The following is a 24,956-nucleotide window of genomic DNA, read 5'->3' on the forward strand; positions in this document are numbered from 1 at the left end:
CTTGCTTCCCAGATGCAGAATCGCGTGCAGCTGATACTCGATGCTACTGCCTACGAATACTTTGACGAAGTCTGAAATTTATACTGAAATTAACAGACACCTAATTGCATGTGCTGTGGCGTATAGATCTCCTCCCACTGGCTGGGAATTCGAAGCAAACTTGTGTTGTGCAGATGTTTCCAGCAAACAAAACCAAGTGGGCAACCTCTTTTAATTTTGTCCATCAGGACAGCTTATAAGAAATAGTATATTGTTTTACATAATAGTTCATTTATAATTGTCCAAAAAAATGTATTTATTATTTGTTTTAATATTCAATATGCAAAGTATGGTGTGGTTTTCCATAAGGTTATTTTTCTTTACACTACAAATACTTGTTCATTTTCTGAACAAACCCAGTCTCTGTCCTCAACACACATGAAGTTTGTGAAAACTATTTGTTTACAATAGTATGACCAGGTATGAATATGAATAGTTTAGGCATGATGATTAAAATATGGATTCTTGAGTAATATATCAGAGAACAGAGAACACTGAGAAACCAAGGAATCTTAAATAAGGAAACAGAAATACATATTAAATGATTACGTCATAATTAATCGCAGAGTAGCTTAAGGTTAAGAGAAATCCTATTCCAATGGGAACACATCCAGGGCGCGGACGCGCTGCGCGCTCTCGTGTCTTCGTGAACGCGTCGTATTCCATGGTAACGAAACGGGAATCTGTGTAGTACCGGAAGTGGAGGGAAATTCGAAACCGTTATGATTTTTAAACAAACATTCACTTTGTTTGTTTTATTTTGTTGATATAATTGTCAAAAGATGAAAAATATTTGGTCAGAAATGGAAATCGATCCGTTGTTGGATAAGTAGTGCATGATTTTGCCTGTTTAAACGACTGGATTCTAACATAGGGTTCCATCTCAGGTCGCTAGCTAGTTTGCTAACAAACAAACATTATCTTTTCCATTCAGTAGCTGCTTTTTTTTTAATTTTTATTAAACCTTCACTTAAATGCCTGTTATTGCTACGTACGTGGTTATTACTTTCCTATTCCCAGACGGTTGTTTCTTTCCGTTATCTGTGACTTTTCTAGGTGTTTAGCGAGCTAGCGCCAATATGTCCTCATTTCAAACATGAATTGCAGTGATTTAAAAAGCAGAAAACACGGAACATCTGAAGCCAAACATGGAGGTAAAGCTCGAAGTGCTGTTGTCTTCCAGCATCAAGAGGAGAAAACCATGGCCGAGGTTTTGTTGGCTGGGAAAGGTGAGACTGACAGCTTCACCTTCTGTCCTTATTATTCCTTTTATTTCTTACACATCTCGATTGCCTGTTTTTTTTCCCCACAGGAGAAGGAAGGTGTCTTTCTTTTGGATGACAGTCGGATCAGTGAAATCAATTTACATTCAGGACAGACCAAGAAAAAGATCCCAAAACTGCACCAGTTGCTTCCAAGAGTGTTGAAAATGTGCAGTTCTCAAAACGGTTAGTTCTGAGCTCAGATATTTCACAGCATTTTGTAATTCACAGGTTCCCAATATTGCTCCTAAACGACTCCTTGTTCCTGCACATGTGAGTGTTTTTCCTGCTCTAGCAAACTCAGAGCAGGAAAAAAAGCAAAATGCCCAGGACAGGGTGGCATCCAGGGCCAGAATTGGGAACCTGCAGTTTGACACATTCATATATCTCATGCATCTGTCTGTGCTGTGTGTAGCTATGTGGCTGGCTGGTATATTATTTTCTGGAGAGGTGTTTCTATGGGACAGAGACAAAGATTCCTTAAAGATGGTCACATCGGTGCCTGCATTATATGAGCTGGTCTCTGTTAATAAAGGTTTGTGTGTGACTTTGTATTAAAATTTTATTTTAGTTTTATGTAAAAGTCTTTTGCTGACTCAGGTCTGTCTTACACATACATAGCGACTTCCCAGAGGCTGTCTTTGTTAGTCTCAGGGGATGGAAGGAGGGTTCTCGTGGCTTCTTTCACAGGACAGATCTTCCTCTGGGAATGCCTGGTGCCTCAGGATCTAAATAGTTTTCGGGATAACACCGTCAAGGGACGCTGGAGTCAGATAGCGCCCTCAGAAAATTCGCTTCTTCCCTCTGCTAAAGATAAGGAAGCATGTCATCATTGCGTGTTTGTTCAGAGCCAGGTGAGAGCTACCAAAGTCTGGCCGTTTTCTCCTCTACATAAACATGCCTATAATGATCCACCAGTACACCTTTTAAAAAAAATTCTGGTGTATTTTTTCTGTGCTTTTATCCAGGCTGTAGGTGATGTGTGCCTGAGTGCTTTTCTCTTCACTGTTGGAGAGCAGCTGATTGTCACCTTGTTGAAGATTCAATGGGAAGAGACCGGGAAAACCAGGTTGGACTCTATAAAATTAGTGGAAAGCAAAATACTTGGTAGAGAATTGAATAAACATTTGTTTTTCTTACAGTTTAAAAGAATACAGCACTGAATGGGTCACTAAGTCTTACCCTCTCAGCCACCTTGTTCCTCCATGTCGGCCTGTCAAGTCGAGAGGAGCACTAGTACCGACATTCTCACCTGATGGAGAGCTGTTAGCAATAATCCTTAATCAGAAAGACCCAAGGGTAATGAATATTCAATTTTAATATGTCCAATTTGATTGAACAAGGTATCTTTTTCCTCCTTGAAGATTAAGAAGCATCTCTAATATGTCATTATGATAAACAGGCTACACAGGTATTATACATAAGCATGCAGAACTTTGTGACTGTATCCAGCTCACTGGGAGGATGTGGCAGTAAAAATCTCTCTATCCCACCCAAATACGTGAGGTGAGTGAAAATGGCTTGAAAGGTGTTTATTCTTAAGCTTAATACAGAAGCTATTTTGACGGCTTGCCTTGTATTGAAGGTCTTACTGGGTGAGCTGTGTGAGTTGGACACCAGAAGGACTCTATCTGGCATGCATACTGAAGAGAGGCTCTTTCCTGATGTTGGCCCGCTTAGGAGGGTTGGTCTCTCTCTCCACAAGTGGGTGTGACATTGAGTTTGGCCCTGCACATTTCCTGCCTCTTCATCCGTTAGTCACATACAGGTAAGCAGAATTGTTTCACACTGACATGACATCTTATACCTAATAAGTTTAGAAATGAAGAAGAGAAGATTTTCCCCCATAACAGCACACCCTGAAGTTTTATTTGTCTTATACGTATGACATCACAGTTTTCCAATGATTACAGTTACACCACCATACAACAAGCTATTACTATAGAAACAATTACGTAAAAATATATGTGAATGTTTTAAAATAAATCGGGGATTTTAAATACAGCTGGGAACTACTGTCAGAGTATTTATATTCAAAACCATCAAACCAATTAGACTGAAAAATTCAGCTGTTTGTGTTTATCAGAGAGGGCTTCGAGTCATAGTCATAGATAAACATTATATTACATAGTGCATTATTTCTGTTCAGGACTGTTCACACCATTACTCATTTTCTTTTCACTGATGTTCTTCCTGTTCTGATCCCTGTCCTCTTTTACCATCTTTTCTTTCTTCTTTTCTTACATCTCTAGTCATCCGCTCTCTCTTTTTCCTCTTCCATCATGGTCATTTTGTGCTCATGTAAGTACTGGAGATGTAGAAATTCCGTGTCCACCCCAAATACACTTACAGCTTGTGGCACCACCAAGCCCACTAACTCAGCCTGTCCCTTTCAGCATGTTTGATTGTAATAATGTGGAAAATCTTTACCTTCTTTAATGCATGCAAACTAATACGCCCAAAAACAGTTTCTTATTACATTATGATTAACGCATCTGATGGCGCTTCTCACAGACCTTCGGTGCCTTCACAACCACCAGACGATGCCTTGTCCAGCTCCAGCGTGTCTCTGCATGACCCAATGAGACAGCGATACTCTGTGACCTGCCACCCGAGGCTGCCTTGTCTTATTGTGTCTGACGGCTACATGGTGACTGTGCTAAATATGTCCAGACCGCCTGATTCTTCCTCGCTGATGAGCTTCTTCCTGATGGATACGACTCAGGCGCTGGATAGAGTACGCAAGATCATCCGCTCAGAGCTGGTGAGTCAAGGACAGAATGGTATGAACATGCCATTGTTCAGACAAACACTTTTGGATGAATAAATACTTTGTGTGTTTGGTATGGCTGTTTAGCCCCATGTGAAGTCCAGACTGGAGTCAATGACAACTCTGAAGTTCACAGCTAGTCTGCTGGCACTGAAAGAAAAAGAGACACCTCAGTCGACGCTGCCTCTGTTGTTCAGAGGTGGAGAAAGCTCAGGCGGCTCGAAGCTATTCACAGCGAGGGTAATTCTGATCCTCAATTGCCATTTTTTTTCTATGTTCTGCTTCAATAGTAATTAAAGAAATGTATTCAACAGGACTGTATAATTCAACACTTATTTAGATAAAGCTTAATTATTTACTGAAAGGTTAAAGCATTAAGAAGCATCCAGGCTGAGACTATATCACATGTTAGTTAGTACAAGTTTGCGTGCGCTATTTGAATGAAATGCACGGTGTCTAGGGCCAGGCAATGTCAATATTGGGATCAATTTTGCTGCATCACAATATACATTTCTGTGATATTGTCACAGTACATCAGCATTTTTATAACAATTACAAACTTTGTGAACAGCACCTGACCAGATTTTAAGAATGAAACTACTTAGTTAAAATACAGAATCTATAAGAAATTTATTCCTCCTCTTTTTATGCTTTTCTGTTTTTTAATGCAAGACTATTATTGTTGGTTAATTAACAAAGCTATATATTGGGATATATATAAATCACATATACTATCATTACAATATGATATTTTTTATTAATCATGACACATTGATTTCTTATCAGTTTTATTCCTCATTTTTTTAAAAATTGCTTCTTCAGATTGAGGATGATGATGATGACTCAGACGAGGGGCATTATGCCGGCTCGGCTATGGAGGAGGGGGGCAGGCTAGAATTCGCTTCAATGTTCGACACCCTTCATGCCCGTTCTCAGGCCGAGTTGGAAGATTCAGACCAAGATTCCTCAGCTCTCTTGGAGGAGCTGACCAGGGCACAGCGGAGTTTGCTTACCGCCTGGGCTTTTGGTGTTTCGCTTGGTGGTACTTTGGATCACAGAGATCGCTTGCTGAAATACACCATCTCCTGCGCTGTTCGTTTGGCTCGCCTTCTCTGGATTGCTGATCCATTAATTCGTCCTTATAAACAGGACAGTGTATTTGAATTTCTTAGGTCTCTGCTCTCCTTTCTACCCTGGGATTCCACCCACAGAGGTGGCCACAGCTGCTTAGGGGTTGTTTTGGATCTCACTAAACGTTTTGTTAATCTTTTTCTGCCTTCGTCGCTGCAATCTCTTTGCTCCTCTCACAACTTTAAGGCAGCACTTTTTGTCCTCCGGGAAGCATCCAGGATTGTGGACCAGACATACAATCTACCTCAGAAAACATTGCGACCTGCAAAGGATGATACTTGTCTCTCAGACATTTTCTCCATCCCACTGTTAAAGGATGATCTGGAGGCTGAAGCTGTGACCTCTCCTATATCTGTGCTAAACAGACCATCGGTTAGGTACTACTGGATTTTAAAAACCTTTAAAAGAGCTGAATTGATTAATAAAGCGTGATTCTACTACGGTTGCATATGCTATATATCGACAATCTTTGGTTTTCAGATTGGTGGCAATATGGCGAAAAATCTACAGACAAGCCTTGCAGTACCAGGACAAGTTAAGAAGTGATAAAAGTACAGCGAGTCAAAAAGGGGAACTGGAGTGCATGTCAAAGGTCATTTTTCAAATCCAAAAATCACTACAGACAGCTGGAGACCATCTGGAGCACAGCCCTGCCCTGTACAACATAACAGGTTAGACTCGGTTAAAAAATGATTTTTTTTAAAGATAATTAAGCCAGACATTATCAGCTGTGTTTTTTGTTTAGTATTTTTGGGTAAATGAAGAGCGGTAGATCAAAGGTCCATAATTGCAAAACACCTTAACAAGCTCTGAAATTCTGTTTTGACCTGTGTCCAGGAGAAGAGCACTTCATTTCTGGTGAGTATAATGAGAGCATCCAGTTTTGGCGAGACCAGATATGGGAAGAGAGAGCAAGAGGTATGCAACTTACTACATCGTACTAACTTTACTGAATATTTTTTACAATCAGTTTAGGTTATGTAACCATATGCTGCTGTCATATGCATCTGTTCAATTCAATTTCAAGCAGCTGGGCCAAGAACAGTCTTCCTGGAGACACGCTATTGTCTGGCTCTTCTGTTTGGCCAGCTGTTTCAATATAAGCTTAGGGAGGCCCAGGCCTTGAGTGACACACTGGCCAAGCTGCTACTGACTGTAGAAGATACTGTAGGTAAGTTTTAGAGAAATCCTAACACTGCTAAGAACATATCCACATATTTTCATGCAGATAAATATAAAATGTGAGCCTTTCCTGCACATATTTTTCTAGTCAAATAAGGCATTTTGTGGTTATTAAATCTAACCTATATTCGGTATTTCTCACTACCAGTGACCCCTGTAGACAAGGCACAGTTTGAGTTGTTGCTCCCCCAGAGGGTGAATAGAGAGGCTGCCTGTGCTGTGGTCCAGTCTCTTGGCAGGTTCATGGCATCCTACTTTACCAACCAGCCACTAGCTATCTTTCCACCACATAATGTGGACATCCTGCCTCCTCTACATCTGCCACAGGGTGAGTAATAACTCCGTAAAGATAACAGATAACCACAAACAGTCCTTACATTTCTCACTAAATTCAAATTAATTTATGAATCCATTTTGTTGTTACAGCGACAGGACGACGCACAGTGGCTCTCTGTCAGCGGCAGGTGGCGGCCGCTGTGAGATCACAGCACCTCTCAGGCGTATGGACGGTGGAGTACGCTCTCGAGCTCCTCCTGCTAGGTGGGCTGATTCCCGAGGCAACATGGTTGGCTCAGAGTTTGGGTGATTGGAAGATGGCTGTCTCTCTTGGTCTGGCATATACCACCTACTGCAGACTGCACTGTGATTTCAGCAGGTTGCTTTCTTTGGCTTTATATCAGCATTGCATACGTACTAATCTGTGTGTAAATTGTGCGTATGAATTTTGCAATAGTGTTGGATTCATCAACTAATCATAAAATGTGTAAATTTATGCCCAGCTCTGACAAATGTAAGACATTTTTACTCAGAAGCACTTTACATAGGCTTATTAAATCTTTTATCAGTATGTTTGTTAAATACAAACATGGCTATGGTTAAATCCCATGAAATGCTAACGGAGACAGGTAGAAAATAAATGAAATATGGTGTATCTCAAAATGTCATAGAATAGTTTTTATATTTTTATTGTAGGTTGAGATGGAGAGAATTACACCTTCCTGCAGAGCTACAGCCTGGCTTTATCTTTCAGACCCAACTTGAGTCATTACTGGACTGCAAAGTTTCATATGACAGACAAGACAAGGCCTTTAAAAGTCTTTCAGGTTTGTTTATTTGGTTAATTTTTCTCCATAATTTACTGTTTGCAGTGTGTTTAGCAACGCAGAGTTATATAATGACTGTTGCTTTAGCCACCTCTCTGTTTTGTTTTATAAGATATTGTGGAGTTTGAGGACATGGAGCTGCTCTATGCATCTGCACAAGAGATCCTGAAGGCTTCAGTCATGGCAGAGGTGGATGTTGTATCCTGGCCTCTTGCTACGCTGTTGGAATCAGCCAAGAAACACGCCTCTTCATTCACTGCTTTGGTTCCTCTTGCATTCTACCTTCCTGCCCCTCCTTTGTATTGTCCACAACCTGCCCCTAACACACAGGTACTCCACTCAGATCCCTTACTGAGCATAGGCTTATTAATGTTTCTAGATCGGGACACCTTAGCCTTCACACCATTTACCTAACACTGGCTGGATATTTATTTAAACATTCAGCTCATGTGACTTTGTCAGGACTCCATTGGTGACGTTTTTTTGGCTTTGGAGAAGGAATCACGTTACATTGTAGCTGCAGTGTTACAGCGAGTGCTGCTGCTGTTCAGAGCTGCTCACTGCTCCCGACCGGCTGTGCAGTGGTACATCAGTGGCCTGCGTCGATGCCGTAAACTCTTTCGAAAGGTAAATATTTGATATAATATCTATAATCTTTGGGCATGCATGTATAGAACTGTTATTTATCTACATACAATCAAATGCTTTCAGGCCACACTGACCACCACAATAAAAGAAATCAACCTGCTTGTTTAGCTATGGTTTATTATTTGTCACCAGGTCAGGAAGGGACACATGCAGTCTAAAGAGGTCCTTCCAGATGGGTTGAAGAAGTTTACCAAATTTTTCCGTTTGGGGTCCAAAGACATGGATAATGTTGTCATACAGACGATAGGTGTGTATGTGCGAGTCTGTGATAACCTAGCCTTAATCTGTAGAAAACCTGTTACTAACAAACTGTGTGGTGATCTCAGTGTGCTTTAGGGAATTATGTGGGCTGTGCTGGATGCTGCATGTTCGCGATCAGCTCACAGCCTCCTGTCGGAGATACCAAGCTTCAAGGACCAAGACTGAAGACTCTCAGGTAAATACGATGCTAACATAATTATACTTCTGTGTTTGTATAGGGTACTGAGTATGTTTTGACATGCTCTTCTTTGTGGTTTTAGGCTACAGATAATAGTGTACGTGAATTGCGGGAGGAGGTCCTGCTTTGGGCTCGCCGCCTCATGCCTTTCTCTCGCTTCCTTAATGCTGAAGAGACATTACAGGACCTGGTGCTCAGCCTTGTGGCTGAACTGCCTCCTTTTCCAATGGTGAGAATAAAAACAGTGCATAGTTTATTGCTTCTTTTCTGTACCACCCCTCTAAAGCCCCTATTTTTCCAGGTGGCGGAGACATTAGTCACTGTGTTTCCCGACGAGGAGGAATCTGTCCGGGTGCCTCTAAGAGAGAAATACACTTCACTGCTGCAACGGTTAAGATCGAGCATTGTGCAGGATTCTGCATCAACAGAAGGTTAAATAGCCTTTTGAAACAGAACTAAATGTCTTATTTCTGGGACAGAATTGGAATTGAAGGAATTGTATGTTTTTTTTCTTGGTCTAGAAACATATTTTAAAAAATATTGTCATTTTAAAAAAAATTACTGAAGTCACAAGTTTATAGCATTAACACACTATATATTAACTGGATGAGACACATTTATTTACATTCCAATTTATGTCCAGCCAAACAGACAAGTGGTACGCAAGGTGCAGAAGAGAGAGCGAGGATTCCTCTGATTCAGGAGCAGCGTAGGCTGCGGGTTCGAGAGGTGCGCCGTCTGGCGAAGAGCAAGATCGCACTAGAGCGCCATATCTGGGAAAGGGAGGAAGAGGAGGACAGGACAGGAGCCAATACAATATCTGATCGGTTCTCACGGTGCACTAGCCTGAGTAATAGCACACTTACAGACTCTGAGCACCCCCCAGTGGGCAGTGAGGCTGACACTGCTGATTCAATATCAGAGCCTCATTCACCAGAATTGCAGTATAGGCCTCATCACAGGTACTATTATACTCAGTGTGATTACTTTTACATCTTAATTGTATTGTCCTTGTATGAAAAGCCAAAACAATAAGTTTATTAATAGAAAGTCTTGGAAACATTAATATCATTTATTACTAGAGCTTCTTTTCATTTTCAGCTCCGTGCCACCCAAACCTCAGGAGACATTCAAATCAAAATATGAAAGAGAAGGAACACCGCAAGAACATAAAAGTTTCACTTTACCTTCTGTGGGGACTTGGATATTTGAGCTTGAGGACGAGGAGTACCTTTGCTTTTTGGAGCTTTTCCTAAGCTATGTGTTGGAGAAGGACAGCCTGGACATGGAGGAATCTTCGCTTCCCTTGCTTAGTAGCTTTTCTTCATGTCTGCATGAATGCGAGCTTCACTCTGATGCTTTTGACGTACTGACCGCACTCAAAAGACGGCAGGCTGGTAGAAAAAAAGGTGTGCGGCTTCCTGTGTTCCGTGCGGGAACTTGCTTTCACATGCTTCCTGAGACTCCTGAGCCACTGCCCTCTATAGGTCCTGCATCTGTATTCAGTGAGACTCACACAGCTCGAACCAGCACAGGTGCTCTGCCACTTCCTGGAAAACAACCAGGTTTGTTTGGTCTTCGGCGACAGAGTGGGACACCACGGGGAAAGAATGTAATAACCTCGGAATCCAGTCCTATTAGAAACTTATTCCCAGTCATACCTCAAATGGAGCACTGGCCCTTTAAGACAATCTCCTGCCCTGAAGTGGACCTTCAGCTGGAGCTGGACTCCAAATTAGAGGCCCAGTTTCCCCAGCTGGCCAGGCTGCTGGAATGGATGCTGCGCTGGGCAGACAGAAGTGTCTTGCTCACTCATTCCAGCAGGAAGAAGACAGGGTGTGCTGTTGAGCCAGTGGTTATTAGAGCTAAAGCCTCGGCTCCTGCAGTGCTTTCCGCTTTGAGGCTGCTGGAGCAGAGATACACCAACGCCCTTGTGAGGACTGACAAGAACTATACTCAGATTAGGGTGAGATATTTATTCAGACAATAGTGTGCTAATACAAACATTTGGATCATTTGGTTGCAGTGATTAGGACACGTAAATTTTAATAGATTTGCATGCAGCTAGAAATCAACCATAGTGTTTAGAATTATTGAATGCATCTGTAAATATTTCTATAAAGATCTATAAACATTAAACAAACAGTAAACCTCGGTTTATCAGCCAACGTTTTTTTTCTCCTGCAGGTCCCAGAGAGAGAAGGTCATTCCATTATGGCTCCAGTTCTGCCAGTTGAATTTGAATGGAAGCGTGAGAGAGAAAGCAGTGTGGACACTGGCTATCCTTCTGCTTCAGCAGGGACTCCCATCACCCTGCCTGATCTGGACCCCCAGCATGAACACACTTCTGAGTGAGTGCTTTTTGAATAAACACAGTTATGTACAGTTTAGATTTAACTAATCAGCCAAATGTGGTTCTTATTCTGTGACACAAATTACACTTTCAGACCAAACACTGGTGACTTTTGCACCTTTTGTGAGGTGGTTATTCTACAATACGGTGTTTATTCTGCAGGGTGTGTGAGGTTGAGGAGCTTCAGGTTGAGCAAAGTGATGACCTGGCGATAAAAGAACGAAATGGTAGACGAGTGAATAAACCCCTCCAAATGGCTGAATTGGACAGTAAGAGTCTTGATAAAAAAATACTTTTTTGTTCTTCATTTCTGTTGTAAAGCTGCAGTTTGTAATTGCAGTGCTTCCATAAAGAAGTTTCTAAACTTTAGAAGAAAAAAAAAAACTGACCTCAAATTAATTTGATGGCTGCAAGTGAAACGGCATCACATTTAAGAAAAATTCTGCTTAAATTCTACCTTCTAAATTGCCAACACAAATGTATGCAATGCTACTTTAATGATGAACATCATTGTGAAAAATCTTGTGGGGTTTTACAGGTGACAGTAGTGCCCAAGAAGAGTCTTTACTTAGGCCAAATATTTCAGTACAGATCAGGAAAAAGTCCAAACCCTGTAGACCCATAGACCAGGTGAACACAACCTCCTGCATCATTACTGATTTATTTTGGTTTGTGTCTTAATTTAAGAACTCACTGTTTTTTTTTTTCCTCTGCAGCCTTTAACTCTAGCAGATTTGGAATACTCCAAGACATCCATTGACTCCTGTGAATCACAGTAAGTTCATTTTAAAAATTTTAAGGCCCATTTTAAAATAGTATGAATATGAACATGTTTTCAGGATAAGACAAAAACAAGTTTTGGAAATGGATTTTGGATTGAATTGGTCTTTATATAATTTTTTAGTTTTGAGCAAAAAAAGTTATGAACAGCAGCTTTAGCTGTTTTATCATGCCAAGCAATGGGTTCTAACAAAAGTCGACGAAATTATTACTTTTTTTAATAAATCCTAAAAAGACAGTTCTTCACTTACCTTAAAATGCTGTTTTCTCAGTCAAAGTTGTGGCAATTCTTTTTTTTCATCAAAGACAGTGACAAACTGCAAAAAAACAGGAGGAAAAACATGTTGCCATAAAAAATATCAAATAAAATGTAAAAATATGCACACCTGTGTATGTGGCATTATTTATACTTGCTTCATAGTTTCATCCAATTTTAATGTGACTTACAGTTTAACTGACAGACAATGCTTAAGCTAGTCCCAAAATAAAATTCATATGAGCGGTTTTAACTGAAAGCAACTCTACTGATAGCTATATCTTAAAATACGTCAATGCCATTGTTTTGTCACAAGATGCACACCATCTTTTTTTTTTTTCCCTCTAGTGTACATTTATAAAAGCTGCAATGCCCTGATTGAAATAAGGCCTAATTTTAGTTTAGCCTAAACCATGTCTGTGACAGGGGCCAGTCACATAAACCAGTTAGACTAGTCTTAAAAGTTAAGATTTTTTTTCTTGAAGAGTGGTCCTAATTTTTTTAAGTTACATAAAAAGGTAGATTTGGTGTAATTGGAATTGGAAAAATAACATTGATTACATTGGTTAACTGCAAGTTGGTCAAACTAGTTCTTAAGACACCGTCTTAATATAGTGACTAAGTTTATGCAACTGGCGCGCTCCGGGCCTTAATGGACTGTGATATTAAAGGTGGGGTATCCAATTTTTGAAAGCCAATGTTGATATTTGAAATCACCAAAACAAACACGCCCCTAACTCAAATGGAACACGCCCCTGTATTGATAGCTCCGCCCACACATACATACGTAACCCAGGCAACTACTGAAAAGAAAAGTGTCTATCATAGCTGAAGGGAAGAACAAAACGATTGCAGATAAACAAACAAGCAAAAATGACACACAAGCATAATCATGGAAAGGACAAAGGCATATATTAGTTCTGTGTAACAAAGCAAAACCAAAGTTACTCACCTATCGAGAAGGAAAAAAGCGCCTCGGCGTTTTAAGTAAAGTCGGTCACATATTCACAGATTGGAGTTTCCTGAGTCAATAACTCCTGAGCTAAACACTGTTACTACACAAAACACGGTTGTAGCTGCGTCTCTACATTACTACGATAGAAAAGAGATGTTATTTGTGTAGTAACAGTGTTTAGCTCAGGAGTTATTGACTCGGGAAACTCCAATCTGTGAATATGTGACCAACTTCCTGCTCCTTCAGTTCTCTCCATCGCTGGAAAGCTGATCCTATATTAACACGTCCTACTTCTTGCCTTATCGTAAGACTTTCTTCGCTTTCTTTCTTTGTTTTTATCCTCCATGTCAATGTTAAAACCGCTTTCTGCTGATGTCACACATATTGACAAGACACGCCCCTTTCTGCTCATTGGCTACACGTTTGTTTTGATTTTTATTTAGTATTCAGCCCGACTCAGTTTTCTGAAGCGTTTCTCAAAAATCGGAGACCCTACCTTTAACTTTATATTTTCTTACCTCGATGGTACTTCTACGTCTGACGCCATTCACCACCTTCCTTCTTTCGCGCCGTCTTCATCCAATACGTTGGAAATCGTCACTTCCGGTTTTTTGAATCGCGATCGCGAAATTAAACACTTTACGTTAGTTTAACGGCTGATTATTAAGTATAGTGGAAAATGACACATTTTAAGTTAATTAAACGCTATACAATAGTGTTTTGGTGGGGAAAGAAATGTATGTGTGTTATTTTAACAAAACATATTGAGGTAAAACCAACAGTCCTGAAAAGCCATTTTTTTGAGTGTAGCGAATGTCCATGAAAGCATTGTCACCTAGCTGTTGCCATGGTGACAGTATAATCAGCTCATTCCTTGCTTGTGTGTGTGGTGCAGTGTTTGAAGCATTTGGAATTGTTTTTGGTCTGTGATTATTTACTTCTGGGTTGAGTTTAAGATCTCTCTGTTTCAGCTCAAAGGATGTTAGCACATTGGATATTGAACCTACAGAATCAAGAAAGGAACCATCAAATAGGCAAGTATAATCTGTATAGTGAAAATTCCAAAACAACTTATCATACACTCATCTTAAGTGCACTCCATAATGTTTGATATGGCACATAGATATTTTGACGTAGCTAAAAAATGTTGACTTATTCTATGATTGCTATTTATTAAAGCTAGTGAGGTTTGTTGTTAGTTTTTGTCCCCCGAGCTTTTTATTTCTTGTACGTTCTACAAAACATGTGCTTTTATATTTCAGTCCTGTACATGATACTCCTGAGCCTGAGCCGGTTCAGCAGAGAATGCAGCAGCTCCCCTCTGTGTCAAAGCCATCAGCTGAACTGGGGAATGTAAGCCATCCTCAGAGTGTCCAGAATGGAGAACTGATTCACTCTGAGCCAATCAGACAGCTGCTTCAGGATGAGCTTTTCCGATTAGTACAAGTTCGTAACAAATACCATCTTTTTAACATCTGCTTGTTTTCATACACAAATGATTTATTGTATTTCCATTTTAGTTACAGCAAATCAACTTTATGAGTCTTATGCAAGTGGTGGGAGCCTCCTTTGCCAACCTGCCCCTCTCCAATGCCAACTCACATATTTCACAGCTCAGTGTTCCTGTAACACAACCTTCACAACTTGCACAACCACAAACTCAACCCATTGTGGCTCAGTGCTCAGGTTCCCCTCACCATGACACCCAAAACACAAGTTTAGAGAATAAGATAGACACTGTCTCTGAGCTACAGTCCAGGAAACCCAGAGCTGCAGATCAACAGTGTGTGGAAGCAGATCTTGGACTGAATACCCATGAAGAAACGAGTAGACTACGCCTACAGGTAAAACCTCTAAACAGTGTCCTTTTGCAAAGATGTGGCTTTTAATAGATTGCTTACTTGTTTTTCTACTTGCTTGGCTGCAGGATCTCCAACAGCTGACAATTTCTACTGAATGGTCACAGAATAGCCAGGAAGAAAGAAGTCATTTTATTCCTCCCTATAAAGGACTTCTTACCACAAGGGACCATCAAGCTCCGCTGCAGGCACCCCAGCAGAATCGTCCATTTGAAAAGGCTGTTCCGATTATACAGGGTCTCAAGCTTTTCCATATGCCCCCTCCTCAGTCTTCTCCTGCCCCAGTGAGAGAGGCCTGGGGTCCAAATCAGCATAAGCCTACCATGTACAGGAAATATGAAAACTATAAGAAGCCAATTGTGCAACCCCCACAATGGAATCAGAATCAAGACAGCACACAATCTCAAGCTTACACTTCATTAGGCAGAGGGAGCGAAAGAAAAGCAGTCCGACTGCCTCCCGCTCCCAGTGCGGCAGTGGCAGATACGGGGTTCCCACTTCTGCGTTTACCCTCCACCATCCAGATGAGATCCATTCAGCTTCCCCAGGTCCCTCTGTCTGCTCCCGTAAGGCTACACACTGCAGGAACTGCTGCCACAAGAAACTTTCCCGAACCACAGTTACTCCATGTTGAGCCTGAGCCATCTTGTACTGTAAGCACTACACATCATCCTTTATACACTCGGGATTGTCAACATAAGGTTTTGGATGCATTGTGGTTCTATCATTGTGGATAGTTTGACAAAAATTTTTGTAAAATTGTATTTCAAAAGACATGCACAAAAAATGAATAAGTAGAATTATTCAAAAGAATATTTATTGGTCGTGTGGTTTGTGTAGGGTTTAAGATACAGCGCACCTCCTCGGCCCACTCCTCGCCTAATCCCCCTGGAGGTGCTTATGGCCTGGAGAGCAGAAAGAACACAGGAAGTGAACACTAAGCTTCAACTCCTCAAGGCAGACACGGCCACAAAGGGCAAAGTCACTTCCACGCCCTCCAGCAAAAGGTACCTACCTGAGATTTGTCCATAACTTATTATCCATCTTTTGTCTTTTCTTTAGTCTGCATTAACAAATATAGTGTCCACTGGTCACTCAGTTTCATATTGAGGAATCAGTTATTATTTTCTGACAAAATTCTTTTATCCCTTTTGTTTAAAGCGTTGTGCAGCGTGCGATTGATTTCTGATCATGATTTGATTAAACTTTTTGTAGCTATCCAAAAACGACTATAAAATATATTTTCAGTGTGTATTTTCTGATGATATAGCCCTTGTAATGCTTTTGTGCTTAAGGCTTAAAAGGAGAGACGATAAAAAGAAAGAGGAAAAGGTTGTGTATTTCAGACCAGATGAATCTCTAATCCCTCCATCTCAGGTAAATCAACCACATTATTGTTAACAGTAGTTTACACCTCTAAAAAGATCTTTTTATTAAAAAAGATTCTCTTTTTTTTTTATTTATTAGAAGCCTGAAGAGGACAGATCTACTCCTGCTGATGGCTTTGTTATTCCTTTAGGTTAGTATATAATAATAATAATAATAATAATAATAATAAACACAAAACTCTAATTTAGGTGCATCACTCTCTTGGTTCTTCAGGTTCCTTTGAGTCAATGTTGACTGGTCAGAGGCTGCTGGCTGAAGCTCAGGCCACATCCGCAGAGCTTCATGCTTTTGCAGCAATGCACAAAAGACCTCCTGAAATCCAGGACGCCTGCACCAACACAGACCCTCGTGAACGATGCTTTTTTATTTTAAGAGGTTTCTTCAAACCGATAGCATTTTGTTCATGATTTTAATAGAGATTTGCATTTCTGTCTTGTTTAGCCTCACCTCACAGCACCAGTGATAAAGCCATTTCAGCCCAGCTTCTTCAGTCTCCTGGTTCTTCATCACGTGAGTTGTCCATCTTTACTCTGGTTAAGGTTTAAGTGCACATTGGATTTATAAAGAATTCAGCTTTAATTTGCACCAATTTTGTAGTTCATTAAATATTTAGTAATCACAGCCCCTTTTAATACAAATTCCACCAATTTCCCTGGTAGGTTAACTATTGGATATTATTTTTTTTTTAATCAACTGTGAATCAATGCTTCATTAATACATGTAATTTGCTGAATTACAAATCAAGCTGATAGTTTGCACTACCTCACAACTAATGCTTTATTTAAGATTCACTAAAAGACACCATTTTTCATGTGTTTTTTCTCAATTTTCTAGGTCCTGGACATGTGGACATTGCTGTTTCTCCCATTGTTCCCCCTGATGTGTTCTTAAATGTTTGCTCCTCTGAGCAAACAGAGGGCACCGGTCACACCGTGCCAAAAGCCCATACGGTAAGGAAGAACTGTTTGGTTGTGAAATATTTAAAAAAAGTTTCTTGTGACAGATTGGTATAATTCATGCACAGAATCTCTTTCACACTGATGATATGTATATATATATACTGTATATATAGTGCCATGTCACTGAATTCTGTTCTCTAAATCAGAATCAAAAGGAGCTTCATTGCCAAGTCTGCTTATGCATACACATACAAGGAATATGTTTGTGTCATATGTTTCCAGTACACAGAGACGACAACACACAGACCATAAAAATGAGATGAGAATAAAAAAAAAATATAAAAAATTCACACATGTAAATACAAATAGACAAAAATATATATATATATAAAAATTGTATGTACAGTTGTGCTATAGTTGATAGAATGGAATAGAATTGAATAGAATGAGATGCAGGGATGTACTAGGATGGAGGTGGTAACAAATAAATGTAAGGTTATTGCACATTGTTATTGCGTAATGTGGAAACATTTAACATTTCAGTAGTCTGAACTGTTCTCTGTAGACTTCTGATGTCTGATTTTGTAGCCGAGCCAAAACCAGACAATTACTGATGTGCACAATTATTACTATCTCTCCTTAAGAGTGCTCATGGCCAGGAGTTAATCAGTGAGATCGTTCCGGAGGATGGCTCCACTTTACAGGGCCTGCCCTCTTCCCGAACCCCTGTCCAGAGCCGATCTTATTCTCCACCTACATCTGCTCACCTACATCTCCTAGCAGCTTCTGTGACCAACACTGAGATCAGAACAGAAGAGCACACCACTGACTCGCCAGGTACTGACATGACATCATGACAAAAGTAATTGTATCAATATTATGGTACTATTCCATTAATGCTTAAAATATTTATTACGTTTCCTTTTCCAGGTTTTTCAGTAACATTCACTCCTCCTGCACTTGTGCTCTCAGTGCCAGAACCCAGCGGAGATCCAGTCACTGTAAAGGTGCTGAGTGAATTTGGGATACAACAGAAGGCCATACCAGGGGGCAGTTTGAAACAGGGTGCGTTTTCTCGCAGCCAGGTCTCAGCTCGTCTCTCTGAGATGGACGCTCAACTGGCAGCTCTCCAGAGTATCGCTGACCACATGGACAGAGACTTTGCCAACACCAGGCTGGTAATTCTTTTTTTAAATCTATTGATCTTTTAATTGGTCCTATTTAGCTGAAATAAAATCCTGGACCATATTATGTTAAACAGTAATTCAGTCACTGTTCTGCTGTGTTATTCTTTTACAGCTGGTAGATACAATAGATGCTCTAACACCTGGTGTGGTGGTCAGTGAGGAAGAGGAGTCTTATTCCAGCATGCTGAGAGTTTCAAAGGAAGGTTAGTAAACTTTTGTTTTTATTGCTGCTGTTTTGGAACAGCTGCTTTGCACTTTCATGCATGACACCACATTGTTGTTGTTGTTGTTGATTTTACTATAACAGCAATTACCCAAAAGTTTAATTTCAATTGTGACTTTTAAAGAACTTTCCATAGAAAGATATCATGTATATTTAATAATGTGCTCTTATTACTTTACTCAGGATAAAATGGACTTTTATATCTAATTACAAAATGAGATTATAAGAGTGTCTGATATGTGCTTGTACTCAGCAAAGAGACGCACGACTCGAGGGAACATGGCTGAAGAGGAAGAAGTGCAGGATGAAAGACGGTTTTTGTCTTCTACCCCAAATCGTCTTGTTCTTCCAAGTCAGAGGGGGCACTTGTCGTTCTTCCAAGATTCACTGTCTGACCAGTACCAGCTCCACCATGACCACGTTACTCCTGCAGGTAACACAGTGCATTTCCCTTACAGGTCTGACCTGACAGTATTTGATTACCATCGTTCTAGTCTTAATTTGAGAAGTGTCTGTTCTCTTTTAAACTCACTCCTTAATCTGAAGCTTTTTTTTTTGCAGTGAAATTGGAGCAGCCTCTCAGGGATGTGAACCAAGGTTAATGCACACTCTTTCTCCTGACACACATACAGTAACATATACCTGCAGATTTTTTTTTTTACTAGAGCTACTTGTTCTGTGCTGTGGCAAAAGTCTTAATGCATTTATTGTTGTTTTATTGTAGAATTGACTGAATCACTGATGGAGGATTCAGGCCTGTAAGTATTTAATAGTTTAACTCGCTTCAGGCTCTTAAAGGCTGAATTGTGTTTCATTAAGTGTTGGGTTTAACCTTGGAACAACCTTTTTTCTAACTATTTTTTGATGTTATTAAATTATCAGGTTAGATGAAAACGTTTTAAATCTGACGGGACTGAGCGATGTTGCAGACATTTTGGGAGATTTAGTGAAACAAGGTGCGCTCTCACATTCAGCAGTCCATCGCTCTCCCTCAGTGAGCAAAATGAGAAGGTATGTATTTTTTTTTTAGTTATTATTTTATAAAGTATAATATTGAGTAAGGAGATGAAATTATAAATGAAGGATAAAAATGAACAATGCAAATAAGTGGAGTAATGAATAAGTATACAAAGCCAAAACATGTAAACAATTGTGTGAAGATGGTTTTTCTCCTGTTTTGTGGAGCAGCAAGACAGAGGAGCAGCAGAGGAGACCCATGATAGAGGAGGAAAGGAAGGAGCTGAGGACCTGGATGAGGAGGAAGCAGCGAGAGCGACTGGTCGAGTACCACAGACAGAGGAAGGAAAAGAGAGAGAGGGAGCGTGTTCCCTTCACTCCTCCTAATCCTCTGGTCAGACTCAGACTTTACTGTTTATGTTCCTTGTATTTACTGATATTGTGTACTGATTTTTATTCCGTACTTTAGGTCTTTGCCTAGTTTGTATCTAATGGAGCTATTTTTTTTATTGATTTTTTTTTTTAGAGTCTGCCCTCTAGAGACCTGGCAATCAAGAGGAAAGTTAAAGAAGAGAGGGACAAGTACGGTTTTGCATAAATACATAGGAATAAAGAAACAATAATGTATATAAACTTAACTCTCGTAGTGTTAAAGAAATAATGAGATGCATATCTGTATTTTAAGGGCGGTTCTTCAAGAGCATCACTCACAGAGAGCACAGGAGGCCTACGAGCTGATCACAGACATGCTTACTACCCCTCTCGTCCTCCCTGCTCCTACCAACAGCACCAACAAAACCCAAGACTCCCGGCCTGGGTCAGCATGCACACTAGACTTCTAGAGGTCTTATCTCAGTACGCTACATTTCATTGTACGGAAATGGGCACTGAAATGGAGAATCTGTTTTATATGTTACAGGAGACGGACCCAGTTGAAAGGGACTCTTAGGAAAAGCCCTAAGAGTGAAAGGGGACGAGCGCGCTCGGTTTCAACATTTGGGAAGACTGTGGTACTGCAGAAGAGGGGTGCATCAGCTCCACCTGGGATGCTGAGCAGCAAATATGGACTCCATAGGCCTGGTTCTGTTCCTTTACCACTAGCTAATTTTCTATATTACCAGTTTATTACGTTATGGTATTTAATAAGCAGTGAATATTTTTTTCTATACTTACTCAGTGAGTTCACTTCCTGGTGACCGACTGTCCCAAGTCACACGGCGAGGCATGCTGACAGATCTGAGAGGTAGATCGCGGGTGAAGACAACCATCCAGCGTAGGCTCTTATTCATATATGGTGACTTCATATCGACTAAATTGCTACTGCTGCTTCTGTACTGTAATTTAAAATGTATTTATTTTTGGCAAACTCTAGGCTCCAAATCTGCTTTAAATAAATCCCCAATGGAGCAGAAGACTATAAGAAGAGAGGCATCCTGGTTAGAGGACAACGAGGAAAGGGACGTTGTGAGTCCTTGGGATGTTCCTCTCGAGATCCGTAGAATTCTTAGTCTGGAAAGCCGAGCCAAAGAACAGGTATGAAGAGAGAGGATTTCCAATACAAATGTCACTTCTTTGAACTGACAAATTCCACCATGCAGAGCTTTACTTGTATTCAGAAGTGTTAATTGCTTGTGATTTCATATTTCTCTTCATGGTTTTTTCTGTTGTTCTGACTATCGAGGGCTTGGTGGAGAACGAAGACGACAGGCTGGATGCCCTTTCAGAAAGCACCGGCAGCATTTTGAGTAAGATGGACTGGGCAGCCATTGAAAGGATAGCAGCTGAAGATGAAGACATCTGACTCAATGAGATCAAAGTCAAAAAGCTTTAAAGTTGGAAAGCATGAACACGGTGCTTGGAGAAGTTAAGAGCTGCTACATGCACATATCAGCAATGATGTTTGTGTTGTTTTTGCTTGTTTACAGAGATATATGAGGGACCGTGTATACAGGGTGAACACACTTGTAGCATTTCAATAATCAGATCAAATCATCAGATTAAATGCTGGATAATTTGAATAGAAAATTCTAGGGTACTTTTGAAGTGAAGTAGACTGATGTACGTTTTTAGTTATTTTTATTTATTTTTTTTTACCAAAAATATATTTTTCTTTCTCCTACATTCAATATTATCTGGTTCTAAAAATAATTCTGGTACGTGAAGAAAAATCAAGTCCAATAGAATAGATGCAAAATGATCTGTGGATGCGGTATGAATATTGTAAAATGTTTGATATGGTTTGCATTGAGTGTATTTATTAAAAGCTTATTTTGCACATGACTTTATTCTTGTGTGTCAGTACAAATGTAAAGTAAAAGTATACATGACCTACATGGTCCCATCTATTTTAACTCTTTATTTAAGTAAGAAAGAAATTGTTGGTGCTCTTGATTTCAACGTTAAAGATAAAAACAAGCATTCATTTAACAGATAATAGTCTACATATGTTTGTAAAAGTCTTTATTTCAAACACGAGCCTTTGGATTTCATGCTCTCGACTCCTTTTATTTTGACTGCTAGCTCGGCTGTAACCCGGAAGTGATTTTGTATTGTTGATACTCGAGAAAGATGGCGGCACAGAGAGATAGTGATGGTATGCTTTCAGTCTAGTTTTTAAAATTATTACATTCTGAGGTAAAAAAAATAATTATGTTTTAATTAGTTTTCAATTTATAGGTCGTACAGAAGCGTTATTACTCCGAGCGGAAATGTACAGCAAATTAATTACCTCAGTTATTAGTTTGTTAGCCAGTTAGCATCCCCAAGTTAACTTTGCATGTTTGTTTCTTAAGATGAATTTTATCTATCTATCTATCTATCTATCTATCTATCTATCGCAGATATATTTTTATTCTGTGTATTTGTTTTTACTTTATTCAGAAAAGAAAGGAGAAGATGAGGACATATCTTCAGTGATGGGCTTCTCAGGTTTTGGTACGTTTCCTTATTCCTGATTTTTTGCTTTTGTAAACGATTTTCTTTTACGTTTGCATTGTAAAATGTGTATATCTCGTGTTAACAGGTAGAAAAGCTCGGACGTTCGACTTGGAGGCGATTTTCGAGCAAACTCGGAGGACGGCCATTGAAAGGAGTCAGAGGGTTTTAGGTTGGTTTGGGGTTCAATTCCAGTCAGTCAAATGAAGTCAGCTTTATTTATGCCGCAAAATTTATTTTCCTCACAGGAAAATGTAGTGTTTGGGATGGAAATGCAGTCCCCAGTGACGGGCAATAATGTTGAAAAAGTCAATAACAAACAACATTCTTGAAATCTACTATACTACACTTTGAATTGTGATGTACAATAAAACAAAGACTTTACTGCAAAGTAATACTACTAATGTTTTTATCAGATCAGAATCAGAATCAGGTTTATTGGCCAAGTGTGTTGATGTTGACACACACAAGGAATTTGGTTCCAGCTGTTTGTGACGCTCAAAAGTACAGACATAAATAACACTATAATATACAAGAAAAGGCAATACAGACTATACAAGACAATGCAGATGTGATACAATAGACAGTATGAATACAGGAAGTAGGTGAAGCGGCTGGTGCTATGGTGTAGTCGGAACAGCCTAGAGCTAAACAGCCTTAAAGCTGTGGAGATGATAGTGGACGAACCCTCAATACTACTCCCCCTTACAATATCCATCAGCCCTGTGTCATCTATGGAGCAACATATACTCCATTATCAAAAAGTCCCAGCAGAGGATGTACTGCACTTTCTACACCAATTAAGGAAGTATGGTGTGCCACAGGAGCTGTTGATGCTGTTCTACACTGCAGTCATTTAATCTGTCCTGTGCACATCCATCACCATCTGGTTTGAAGCAGCAACAAAACAGGACAAGAACAGACTGTAACACAGTAAAAACAGCAGAAAAAATAACTCCCCAGGACCACCCTTGTAGCATACAAGAACCAGAAACCGGGCAAGAAAAATCACCACTGACCCGTCGCACCCTGGACACAACCTCTTTCAGCTCCTCCCTTCTGGTAGGCGCTACAGAGCTTTGTTTGCCAAAACTGCCAGACACAGGAACACTTTCTTTCCCCAGGCAATCACCCTGATCAACAACTCACCATAATTATATTCACTGCTTCATATCTATAAGTACTGCATTATCAGGACTGTCAGTCATCAAATCATACGTATATTACACACTACTGTTGCTGCATATTGTACAAAAAGCGTTCTTTATATCTGTACTTTTGAGAGTCACAAAAAGCTGGAACCAAATTCCTTGTGTGTGTCAACATCAACACACTTTGGCCAATAAACCTGATTCTGATTCTGATAAAGTAATACTTTTTAAAATCCTGAGTGTTAGTGTTAAATATATAGCTGGTTGTTTTAAATGAAGTGTGTCGTGTGTTTAAGCAGGAGACCGTCAGCAGCAAGAGTCTCAGAGTTCAGGTCACAGTACTGAATCCTCCACAACGTCTGCCTCCAGCCAGAAACAAAAACCGTCTGCTTCCGCATCGAGGTGACTCAAAATCTGTTCAGGGACGCGCAAGCCGCTTTGTAGAGACTCTCGTTTCTTAAATCATCCACACGAATGACAGTTCATACAGTGATCTTTTGTCCTCAGCAGGCAGAAGGAGAGTGACGACAGCAGTGACAGCAGTGACTCTGAGCTGGTTGGTCCTCCTCCTCCTCCTGCTGCTCTCTCTGCACAAGCTGCTGATGATGATGATGACGACGAGCAGATCGGACCTCCGCTTCCACCAGGCTTCAGCCGCACCACAGCTGATGTTGATGATGATGATGATGATGATGATGATGACACCATGGAGGAGGATGAGGATGATGTAGGTGTTGATTTTCAGTTTTGGCAAGTTGTCAAACTTTTTATTATAGCAGTTATAGCTATAATGCATTATTAACTTCAGTCATAGCTATTAAATACATATTAAAAATGTTAGAATGTCACATTCTTCTCAATATGTCAGCTTTTTTTTTTTATAAACAAATAACGTTAGACACAGGGAAGCATTAAATTGACTTAGGTAAGCCATTAAAACTCTAACATCAGAAAATAATATTGTGTACTACCATGAAATACGCTAAATACTCTTAACACCTTGAAGTAGACTAGTTTTCTATAAAAGCAGGTCCTGAAGCGTTTCGTTCCTCTTAAAACATAGTAATTTGTCATCAGTTACATTTTCTGAATTCTGCTTTTTCTATTTATAGTCATTTTTTATGCCATTTATAGTTCCATTTCATCTTATAGAATGGCTGTGAAATTTCCTGTCACTTCCTGTATGTCACAGCAGCTATAAATTGTCGCTCTCCTTTTTTTCATCTCTCTTGAAGCCAAAAAACATCACTGCTGATATTTGTTTTACTTTGGAGACATTTGTGTAACAGTGTAATCTTTTGTGTCATGGAGACTTCATCTGTTTCTTTGTTAATATTTATAGCAACACGATGAAAAAAAATTTCTGTTTATTATTAAGTGCACTATTTAATGTGAAGTTGATGTTTTCTTGGTGTTTGCACTAGGGGGCAGCACTGTCC

At 39.9% G+C, this 24,956-nt stretch overlaps 2 protein-coding genes across 7 annotated transcripts in view; both read left to right on the forward strand.

The window, feature by feature from the left end:
- The first annotated feature begins 1,036 nt into the window (after nucleotides 1-1,036).
- cplane1 (ciliogenesis and planar polarity effector 1) lies at nucleotides 1,037-21,707 on the forward strand. Of its 2 annotated transcripts, none has more exons than XM_060895719.1 (53): nucleotides 1,037-1,268; nucleotides 1,352-1,487; nucleotides 1,717-1,836; nucleotides 1,923-2,155; nucleotides 2,270-2,370; nucleotides 2,444-2,600; nucleotides 2,704-2,807; nucleotides 2,887-3,069; nucleotides 3,816-4,065; nucleotides 4,159-4,311; nucleotides 4,894-5,579; nucleotides 5,683-5,873; nucleotides 6,040-6,120; nucleotides 6,230-6,373; nucleotides 6,533-6,712; nucleotides 6,811-7,039; nucleotides 7,357-7,487; nucleotides 7,600-7,817; nucleotides 7,950-8,114; nucleotides 8,268-8,382; nucleotides 8,462-8,571; nucleotides 8,657-8,803; nucleotides 8,876-9,005; nucleotides 9,218-9,536; nucleotides 9,676-10,540; nucleotides 10,762-10,925; nucleotides 11,090-11,196; nucleotides 11,466-11,557; nucleotides 11,644-11,702; nucleotides 13,890-13,952; nucleotides 14,181-14,364; nucleotides 14,439-14,762; nucleotides 14,846-15,430; nucleotides 15,618-15,784; nucleotides 16,073-16,154; nucleotides 16,245-16,296; nucleotides 16,380-16,514; nucleotides 16,608-16,676; nucleotides 17,001-17,116; nucleotides 17,710-17,902; nucleotides 17,996-18,243; nucleotides 18,365-18,455; nucleotides 18,729-18,908; nucleotides 19,037-19,072; nucleotides 19,200-19,233; nucleotides 19,358-19,486; nucleotides 19,664-19,826; nucleotides 19,959-20,014; nucleotides 20,118-20,249; nucleotides 20,352-20,512; nucleotides 20,610-20,705; nucleotides 20,805-20,965; nucleotides 21,114-21,707. In XM_060895719.1, exons 1-53 carry the CDS (start codon nucleotides 1,188-1,190, stop codon nucleotides 21,231-21,233), a joined length of 9,228 nt encoding a protein of 3,075 aa, XP_060751702.1. In that variant the 5' UTR covers nucleotides 1,037-1,187; the 3' UTR covers nucleotides 21,234-21,707. The 2 variants fall into 2 exon arrangements, with proteins under 2 accessions (XP_060751702.1, XP_060751703.1); XM_060895720.1 differs by having other exon boundaries at nucleotides 6,233-6,373.
- Nucleotides 21,708-21,933: 226 nt separating this feature from the next.
- The window catches only part of LOC132863121 (WD repeat-containing protein 70), a 35,756-nt gene continuing 32,733 nt past the window's right edge, over nucleotides 21,934-24,956 (forward strand). The window contains exons 1-5 of one of the 5 annotated variants that reach the window (XM_060895721.1): nucleotides 21,934-22,025; nucleotides 22,313-22,366; nucleotides 22,455-22,538; nucleotides 23,814-23,919; nucleotides 24,025-24,244. In XM_060895721.1, the coding sequence (XP_060751704.1) occupies nucleotides 22,001-22,025; nucleotides 22,313-22,366; nucleotides 22,455-22,538; nucleotides 23,814-23,919; nucleotides 24,025-24,244 (489 nt within the window). In that variant the 5' untranslated portion in view covers nucleotides 21,934-22,000. Of the gene's footprint in view, nucleotides 22,026-22,045; nucleotides 22,067-22,312; nucleotides 22,367-22,454; nucleotides 22,539-23,813; nucleotides 23,920-24,024; nucleotides 24,245-24,956 lie in introns of those variants that run through there. The other 4 variants (XM_060895723.1, XM_060895722.1, XM_060895724.1 and 1 more) reach the window with 4 other exon arrangements.

Source organism: Tachysurus vachellii, chromosome 20, assembly GCF_030014155.1.
Source record: "Tachysurus vachellii isolate PV-2020 chromosome 20, HZAU_Pvac_v1, whole genome shotgun sequence".
In the NCBI taxonomy this organism is placed as follows: Eukaryota; Metazoa; Chordata; class Actinopteri; order Siluriformes; family Bagridae; genus Tachysurus; species Tachysurus vachellii.

Coding starts and splice junctions, on each gene's coding strand:
- cplane1 (XM_060895719.1), top strand. CDS start 1,188: ATGGAGGTAAAGCTCGAAGTGCTGTTGTCTTCCAGCATCAAGAGGAGA. Junction 4,312..4,893: donor CGAAGCTATTCACAGCGAGG/GTAATTCTGATC, acceptor TTGCTTCTTCAG/ATTGAGGATGATGATGATGA. Junction 19,827..19,958: donor TCACTCCTCCTAATCCTCTG/GTCAGACTCAGA, acceptor TTTTTTTTTTAG/AGTCTGCCCTCTAGAGACCT.